We start from the raw sequence: 9,746 nt of genomic DNA on the forward strand, positions 1-9,746 counted from the left end.
CGAAGTCAATAGCAAGCAGAAGTAAAAAATTAAAACCCAACATAAGCATTTAAGCCATTAAGAAGTTTCCTCCCAGGGGATCTTTTACGTGGGAGAATTGTTCATGTGTATGTACAAAAACTTGGGTTTCAATCGAATTTAGTTTTGTTAAATGCACTTCTTCATTTGTATGCTACTTGTGGAGCAATGGATGATGTTCGATATTTGCATAAAAACAACGTCACCATTTACTCAAAACATTAGCGATAATTTAAATTCTAAAGGTTAGAAGACTTATCCTAGATGTACTGATAGACTAGTAGGTCAATTCGATTATAAGTAATTGAAAATCCTTAAACTCCAAGCTAAACCCACAAGAGCCCAGAAAATTGATTCCGATGAAAAACTCATATATGAACGGAGGAAGTTCAAAAGAATTTTGATAAAGAAACTCCATATTAAATAAAGAAACCCATAAAGTTAATTACGACGGAAAAAGACCAAATTAATTACTGCATGTGATAAAACACAACAAAAATCTGAATCTGAACAGTTTTCCGACAATCCAAAATAGAACTGGGAAAGCATAATCACCCAACCAAAATTGAAAACACAACTGTTAAAATTATTGGAACTTCCAAAACACAAGAATAATCCAACATCAATAACAAACCCAAATGGAAAAATAAGCAAACATTCACACACAGATCAAATTTGGAACTTCGACTTTGATGAAAAGAAAGATAGCACCAAAAAAAAACTCAATTGAAACATGAAAGAGCCTTACCTGTAGAATGCTGAAGAGAAGAACTGAACTTTGATGTGCACAGACGGTGGAGCATAAATGAAGAAGATACAAACAGAGTAATGTATACATTGATAACACGGGAGGAAGTCACGTGGGGAACTGAAAAGACAAAGTTGATAACACTAGGAAGAAGACACGTAGGTGTACATAGGTTTGTTTGATTTGATTTTCTCATTAAAAAAAATCTAAATCAATTATATCGATTTATTAAATCTAAAAATCAAATTAAACCATGCAAAGTCAATTTTTTCGATTTCAATTTTAGTCTGTTCTTTTGAGTTTTTTTTTTGTTTTTTGGCTTTTCCGGCTTTTTACAACTATACGATGTTTGAAAAAGAGATCAAATATACTTTTCACTTAAATGAAATGTTAAATGAATAGAAATTTTCGTAAAGTCAGAAAAATTCACATGAATAAAACTCGCTGCCATGAGATCGAGATTAAAAAATAACAATAAAATAATATAACAAAACGGCTCAATGTATGTGAGTTTATTGAGAAAAAATTGACAGTTTTTACGATTTGTTAAATCAAAACACAAATAGCCCAAAGTTAGAGAGATTTGTTTGTTTTGATTTGATTAGGAAAAACGGGGAAAATAACATTTCTATATTAAAAAAAGGGAAATTATTATAAGCGGCTATCCTTATTTTCATATCTTTCTAACTATTAAACAAATTAATTACAGAAAATGTCCCATTTCCTTGTAATTTTAGTTATTTAGCTTCTTTGTAATTCTTTTGCTTTTTATTCTCTACTTCTTCTTTTTTTCTTTCTATATTTTTTTGTTCATTTAATTTTTTTCGAATTAGTTTATTCTTTATTTTGTAGCCCATAATCTGACTTATTCTCACTATTTATTTTATGTACTTTTTCTCTCATTTGTTTATTTATTCGTTTATTTTTTCTCTACTTTTCTTTTCTCGTTTTTTTTTTTATGAATTGTTGTTCATTTACTGTTTTTTCAAATTATTTTATTTTTTCTTTTCTTTTTATACCATAATCTAATTCATACTCAAATTTTATTTTATATACTTCTTTTCTCCTTTTTATTTTTCCTTCCTTTTCTATATTTCTTTATTCGTTTCTTTATTTATTTATTTATTTATTACTTTTTTTCCCTCTCCACCCCCCCCCCCCACATTTTTTTTTTNTCTTTTCTCTTTTTTTTTTTAAATCTTATTCTCTTTATTCTTTTGATTTGTGTATTTTTATGTTTCTTTTCTCTTTCTCTTTTTTTTTCTAATTATTTTTTATTATTTTTCTTCTTTTTTTATTCATTTTTTCTCAAAAAACCATAATATTCTTTATTTTTTCACCATAATTTAGTTCCATATTTTTATTTATAATATATATATATAGAGAGAGAGAGCGCATCTTTTTAATCTATAATGGCAGAAGTACTCACTATCCCCCTGAACTTGAAGCTTTTTATACGGTGTACACCTAAACTAAATTTTGTTTTAATTACCCCCCGAACTNTTTAAATCTATAATACATATATGTCGAAAATTCCATGAGTATTTTTTACCATAAGTATTCAGACATCTTTACATAAGTTAAATGCTACGCCTAGAGCCTGTTTGACATTAATTTTGAGAGGCCAAAAGCGTTTTTTCTGTGATAAAAGTACTATTTTGAAAAAAATAGTGTTTGAAGGATTCTCGAAATTACTTTTAAATGAAAGCAGAAACAATTTTTTTGTTGTTGGGAAGAAACTAAATATTTTTGTTTCTAAAAAAAAAACAGAAGTAGAAGTAGAAAATTATTTTCTTGAATACTAACGTATCCCTCCCATATATATACATATTTACCAATATATCCCTTATTAATTAATTAACATATTCATAAATTTGGTTAAGTTTAAGAATTTTTTTTATTTTTTATTTTTATATAATAAATTATTTTATTTTATGTTTATATACTATCATTATTATTATTTATATATTTATATATTATTTTACGTTTTATTCAGAGAATTAGAAATAAATGTAACAATAACATTTTTGTAGGATTAAAAATATGAATGCCTTTATTTATTTTTGTGGTGAATTTTTCGTATATAGTGATCTAATTTGTGGAATGAATTTTAAATTTATTTTTCTTGATATTTTGAATTATATTTAAGTCATCATGGTAATCATATTACTATTTATTTATGAATAATATTGATTGAAAATTTCAATATGCATATTTTTTATTTTAAAAAAATTGAAAATAGTTTTTATCTATAAAATATCTTTAATATTAAAAGTACATTTGATACTTACCCTTTTTCGTAATTTGACTATCAAAAAAACTTTTTAAAAAAGATTAGTCAAACACGATTTGCTTATCAAAAACACTTTTTAAATGAAATAGTCAAACATAAATTACTTTTTTCAAAAACACTTTTTTAAAGTCATTTTAAAAAACGTGTTTTGAGAAATAGGCAATTTTAGCCGCAATACAAGCTCTTAGTCTGATGGTTAAGGAATTCAAAAAAAAATAAAAATCTGATGGTTAAGGTTGCGAAAATTAGTTGTTATATGGTTGCGTGTTCCAGTCCTTCTAGCCATATGACAATGATTGTCACGGAATACTGCGTTAAATTAGGGGGGTAAAAACAACCGCCCTAGTTTTGGTATTAAAAATAGCGTATTTTTTCCTTTTGTAAGTTAAAAACCATTAATTGATATTATAGGTAAAGGAATACTCTGTTTTTCTTCTATAAATATAAACCTAAACCCTCCGCAGTCCAGTCATTGTGGAAATCAAAATTTTGTGTCTCTTGTATAAACATAAATTTTAATCCTTTCTGCTAATATGTTAGATATAAATCTTTTCAGAAATCATCCGGAAATTATTCGTGAATCTCAACGTCGTCGATTTGCCAATGTCGACGTTGTAGATGAAGTTATTCAACTTGACAAACAATGGCGTCAGCGTAATTTAACTTTCTTTTGAAATTTAGACCTTCTTTTTTTACTTTCGAAATTTGTGTTATTGGCAGAGGAATTAAACATATGAGTATTTCAGGGCAGTTTGAGCTTGATAATTTGCGGAAAGATTTCAAAAAGATTACCAGAGAAGTTGGCAAGCTAAAAAACGTGAGACTCTTTTATTTAGTTTTCCTTTTACATATATAATATAATATTTGTGACCTCGAAAACTAAATCATCGATTGATTAATAAAGTCTGGTGTGGATGCGAGTCAAAAAATTAAAGATACTGCAGAGAAGAAGCAATTAATTGAAAAGAAAGAGACACAAGTACAAGAGGCACGAACTGCTTTGTATTCAAAGTTAGAAATCATTGGTAACCTTGTGCACGATTCAGTCCCAGTTAGTAATGATGAGGTATGGTATATATGTCGATTTTGCTGCTTTATAGTCACATATGCCAGCATGTTCTGAAAAGATTATTTTTGTAGGCAAATAATGCTATAGTTCGGTTCTGGGGAGAGAAGCGGACTGAGAAGGGTCTTAAGAGTCATGTTGATCTCGTCAAAGCTCTTGGAATGGCAGATATAATAAAGGGTAAACCGAATTCTTCAAATTAACTCAACTATTCTATTTTTTTTTTACATTAATTTCACAAAACCTGTGTTGGATGTATGTAGAGTGGTGTAGCATAATTTTTATTTTATTAAATAATATATATTTGTATCTACTAAGATGAATAGTCAAAATTTAATCGGAAAAGTACAAAAGTATGTTGTATATAAAGGTTAAATTTGCCTATTAGCATCATATTCTAGGAAACCAGATGATTTCATGCCTATTGATATATTAAATGCCCGTATAGTTATAGTATTAAAGTAAATTTTACATTCAAGATCAAAAGAATTTGATGTTTTTACTCTTTAATTAATTACATACTAGGAGTCAGCGGTAATCACAAAAGGCCGATGGTTCATTCTTTGTCTTCACTTTAGAGTATCATGGATTTACATCAACGCAAATTTCTCTGATGGGAAATGCAATACATGAAAATTTGTTTGCTTTTCGTTCAACCCAGTGGAAGAAATTTGAGGTTGAATATGGTCTGAATATTTGTTTGCTTTTCATTCAACCCAGAACCCAATGGAAGAAATTTGAGTTTCCATTAATGTCCATCTATTTAAGAAATTTGTGAAATTGAAACTAATCTAGTGGGATATATAAAATAGAAGTGTTAGAAATCATACTACAAAAATCTAGATTAATAAGACTCATGTTTCATTTTATTTTCCATTCACTGATTTTAGATGACCTTACCTGGACATTCTAGAATAATATCCTAACTACTCAAAACAATGATATCCAAAATTAATCTAAAATTAAGGAGTAGTTGCTCAAAAGCTAATTGGTTGCTCATAAGTTCTGGAAACCACGACAGGTTGTTTTTGGGATGAGAGCGATCTTGAAAGCCTAACCTTAAAGTGTTCTATTTTTTTCCTTGTTGAAAATGTTGTTGCTCAATTCGTATTTATTTGTTGGTTGATATAATGACTTGCAAGATTAATGCAAAATATATAGGAGCAAATGTCGCTGGAGGAAGAGGTTACTATCTGAAAGGAGCTGGTGTACGTCTTAATCAAGCGTTGATTAATTTTGCTCTTGATTTCTTGGAGAATAGGGGATATACTCCATTGCAAACTCCGTTCTTCATGAGGAAAGATATTATGGCAAAGTGTGCTCAATTAGCTCAGTTTGATGAAGAACTTTACAAGGTATATCTCTCTCAATATGTTTTGATATATTTTGGTAAATGGAGTTAATAGACACATATGGATAAGATAGAACCTCCGACGATTTAAGGGAGCGTTAATTATGCATTCTTGATGTTTTTTGATTTAAAATTATTGAAGGCAAGACATACCTCATTTATCTTATGTGTTTGATTGATAGGTGAGTGGTGAGGGAGATGACAAATATCTTATTGCCACTGCTGAACAACCTCTGTGTGCTTATCATTTGAATGATTGGATTCATCCTTCACAACTTCCGTTAAGGTATTATTACTGTAACGGAACCAATCAACAGTATTGTATCCTCTATTGCCAGTTAGCTTTTATGGACTAATCTATGTCATCCACCAGGTATGCTGGATATTCTTCATGCTTCCGCAAGGAAGCTGGCTCTCATGGTCGCGATACACTTGGAATTTTTAGAGTCCACCAGTTTGAGAAAGTGGAACAGTTTTGTTTGACTAGTCCAAATGCCAATGACTCCTGGGTCATGCATGAGGAGATGATTAAAAACTCAGAGGAATTCTTTCAGCAGGTAGATCTAATGGATTAACAACATTCATCTCACTCACTTTTACTATCTGTTATTAGACTAATCTCATTATCTCAAACTTGGCTTGACATATACAACTCTTTTTATTTTCACAGCTAGAGCTTCCTTACCAAATTGTGGCTGTTGTTTCTGGCGCACTCAATGATGCAGCAGCAAAGAAGTACGATTTGGAAGGGTGGTACCCTGCATCATCAACTTATAGAGAGCTTGTGTCCTGCTCAAACTGCACAGACTATCAGTCCAGGAAATTAGAAATTCGATTTGGACACAAGGTACATATATAGTTTTGTTAAAATTGTTAGTTAACCGTGCAATTCAGCTTCATTTCTCAATGTTTCAGTTATTTTGTTTGACATGATTTTTTCCTTAGGGTAATGATCAAGTGAAGAAGTATGTGCATCTATTGAACTCCACCCTTACTGCGACAGAGAGGACTATGTGCTGTATACTTGAGAACTACCAAAGGGAGGACGGAGTTGAGATTCCTCAAGTTCTACGGCCATATATGGGTGGCAAGACATTCATGCCTTTCTCTAGCAAAGGGAATTGAGTTCAACTTAAACAAGTCAATTGATTGTTTTAACACAATAGATAAAAAAGGAATAGGTTCTGAGTTTTAATTTTTCCGCTTTCTTTGTTAGTTTGATACATTTTCTTACTTTTCATTTTTTTCTGCTTTCTTTGTTAGTTTGATATATTCTCTTGCTTTTCAATGATAATAACATTTAGCCATATATCAAAGCTAAACATAATTTAGAGCTCATACATTTGCTATCTAATTTACAAAATATGTAAGCAGCCTCTAATAATAGGCAAAATATCTACACAATATAGAGATAATTTTTACTTTTTTTTTCCACAAAAACTCCATTGATCATTGAAGATGTGCAAAAACTTACGAGTTGAGTTTGGCATACCAAACTGTTTACATGATCATTGAGGGGAATTAACTAAGCTATTCCTAGCCAAAAGTGTGACTATATAAACAAAACCTATGGAGAATCATAGTTAATACCATATTGACTAGTCCCCTTACTTGACTGGGAAGATTGTCATGAGAGTTGAAAACATGGATTGACTCAAAATTACGGCTCATGCTTGCCAACTTATCAGCAGGTCTATTGACTTCTTGAAAACAATGATTGATTTCACATTCATGCTCTTCAACACTAACTCTGGCTTCTCGAAAACAATGATTGATTTCATATCCATGCTCTTCAACTAACTCTTGGATTCCATTGATGATGTTTATAATTGGCCAATGCACTTTCCATTCCCTTCTAATACATTTGGTAACGAGGAGAGAGTCAGTTTCTCTCATGATCACATTATGTCCATTATTTACACACCATTTTATGCCAAACAACATTGAAGCCACCTCTGCCATGTTAGATGTTCCTGGTTCCAGTGGTAATTTTTTCTTCTTATTTTATTGAGACTTGACAGTCTCTAACAAGGCCTATCAATAGCCAACTGAAATGAGCAAATACAATAAGGCAATAAAGTTATTGGACTGAGCAAATACAATAAGCAATAAAGCTACTTTCTGTTACAAAGAGAATAATATTTCCGTTCCAAAACAAAAAGGAGAGTTTATGTAGAATGTGATGTAATGTCCTGTAATGCTATTAACATTCACAATACGTTATACAAATTAACTCTTCACTTTGAAAATCCTCTTTTGCAAATCCTATATAAGCATTGCCTTTTGTGAACATGAATACACAACCAACAAAAGAAAAGAAAACATTTTCCTTCTTTCTTTTTATTCTTAGAATATTTTTTGGACAATTGGTTTTGGGCAACCTCCAAACTTTCAGCCAAGAGTGTATGTGTTTGAGAGTGTTGGTGTTTTTTTTTAAAATGGGGCAGCACAAAAAGATTGAAAATTTCTCTCAATGGATTGAAATGACTTTCAATAGCTTTCAAATAATTTTCTTAAGCATTGAGGGGCTTTATAGAGCCAACAAGAAATACATAATCTGCATAATTTGAAATTTAAACAACCTAAAATATCTCAACAACATAAACAAACTAACTAAAATTCAAAATTCAAATTTATTTCAAACTAAATAACTTATTTTGCTAAAAACTACTGCAGTAACTAAAAGCAAACTTCAACACTCCTCCTTTGTTTTAGATACTGCAATTTAAAAAAGTTGCTCCTGTCGATTTTTGCTTCTACAACTTGTGCTTGAAGATTGTTCTTCAGCTTGCATACTTTTGTAACATGACCGGCTTGTTTGCAATTTCCACATATTGCATCAGGTCTCCACCAACAAAAAATTTCCAAGTGTGTTTTTCTTTTGCAGTATTTGCAAAGAGGATAATTACCTTTTTCTTTTCTGTTTTGTGCATAAAAGGCACCCTCAGTAACATTATCTTGCCTGAATGCTCTTCTCTGCTCTTGTGCTTGAAGAGCACTTATTAGTTCTTCAACAGAAATTGTAGAGAGATCTTTAGACTCTTCCAGAGATGAAATTTTAGATTCGAATCTCTCTGGAATTGTCACAAGAATTTTTTCTACTATTCTGTCATGATATCCTCGCCAAGCAACCTAATTTTATTAACAATAAAAGAAATCTTGTCAGAATACTTAACAATAGTTTCATCCTCTTGCATCCTAAGAGATTCAAAATCTCTTTTCAAATTCAAAATTTGCATTTGCCTGACTGAGTCACTTCCTTGATATTCTTTTTTTAATTTTTCCCAAGCTTCTTTGGTCATCTCACAAGCAATGATTTTAGAAAAAAATGAATTCGCAACTGAATTTTGAATTACAGTTTTGGCTTTGAATTTTTTCATCCGAATGAGATTTTATTTGAACAAGGGTAGGATTTGCAAGGAGAGGTTGTAAGGGTACATCTTCCATTACAACTTCCCACAAATCATAGGCTTCAAGATATGATTTCATTTTCACTGACCAAATCTGATAGTTTTCATTTTGTGGGGCATTAAAGAGAGACTGCTGCTTGCCATTATTTTGGTTAAAATGATTTAGAAAAGCCTGTGCGTTGAAAAAAAGCACCGGTTGAAAAGGTAGCCTTGATGGGTTAATATGGGTAGCCCTGATGGGTTAAAAAGGTAGCCCTTATGGGTTAAAAATGTATGGTAGTTCTATGTAAGATTTCACAGATCCCTTAAGATCAATGAAGCTCTTGATACCACTGTTGGTGTTTTTAAAAAAAAACAGGGAAGCACAAAAAGATTGAAAATTTATCTCAATGGATTGAAATGACTTTCAATAGCTTTCAAATTTTCTTAAGCATTGAGGGGCTTTATATAGCCAACAAGAAATACATAATCTGCATAATTTGAAATTTAAAAAACCTAAAATATCTCAACAACATAAACATACTAACTAAAATTCAAAATTCAAATTTATTTCAAACTAAATAACTTATTTTGCTAAAAACTACTGCAGTAACTAAAAGCAAACTTCAACAGAGAGTAACTGTGGAACCTTGGGGAGCAACCAGCTACTATGATTTGCACCGGAGTTGGGCCGAAATCGATTTCAAGGCAGTGGCTTGCCACGGCACAGTATTTGTACTAAGTTATTCACTACTTTGTAATTCCAATCCAATATCAATATTGTAGTATTTTTTTTCCCAACAATCTGAAAACGATTTTACTAACATACAATATTGATAATGACTTTCTTTGAACAAAACTTTTTCTGATTTGTCAAAACT

General features: G+C 30.8%; 1 protein-coding gene across 1 annotated transcript; it reads left to right on the top strand.

The window, feature by feature from the left end:
• Window positions 1–3,592: 3,592 nt before the first annotated feature.
• On the top strand, window positions 3,593–6,659 carry LOC125871240 (serine--tRNA ligase-like). The gene is made up of 9 exons (XM_049551837.1): window positions 3,593–3,713; window positions 3,806–3,876; window positions 3,964–4,125; window positions 4,200–4,305; window positions 5,287–5,480; window positions 5,659–5,762; window positions 5,850–6,033; window positions 6,147–6,323; window positions 6,422–6,659. Exons 1-9 carry the CDS (start codon window positions 3,593–3,595, stop codon window positions 6,599–6,601), a joined length of 1,299 nt encoding a protein of 432 aa, XP_049407794.1. The 3' UTR covers window positions 6,602–6,659.
• The last annotated feature ends 3,087 nt before the right edge of the window (window positions 6,660–9,746 follow it).

The sequence above is a fragment of the Solanum stenotomum genome, chromosome 7 (genome assembly GCF_019186545.1).
Source record: "Solanum stenotomum isolate F172 chromosome 7, ASM1918654v1, whole genome shotgun sequence".
Classification (NCBI taxonomy): Eukaryota; Viridiplantae; Streptophyta; class Magnoliopsida; order Solanales; family Solanaceae; genus Solanum; species Solanum stenotomum.

Coding starts and splice junctions, on each gene's coding strand:
- LOC125871240 (XM_049551837.1), top strand. CDS start 3,593: ATGTTAGATATAAATCTTTTCAGAAATCATCCGGAAATTATTCGTGAA. Junction 6,034..6,146: donor CAGAGGAATTCTTTCAGCAG/GTAGATCTAATG, acceptor TTATTTTCACAG/CTAGAGCTTCCTTACCAAAT. Junction 6,324..6,421: donor AAATTCGATTTGGACACAAG/GTACATATATAG, acceptor TTTTTTCCTTAG/GGTAATGATCAAGTGAAGAA.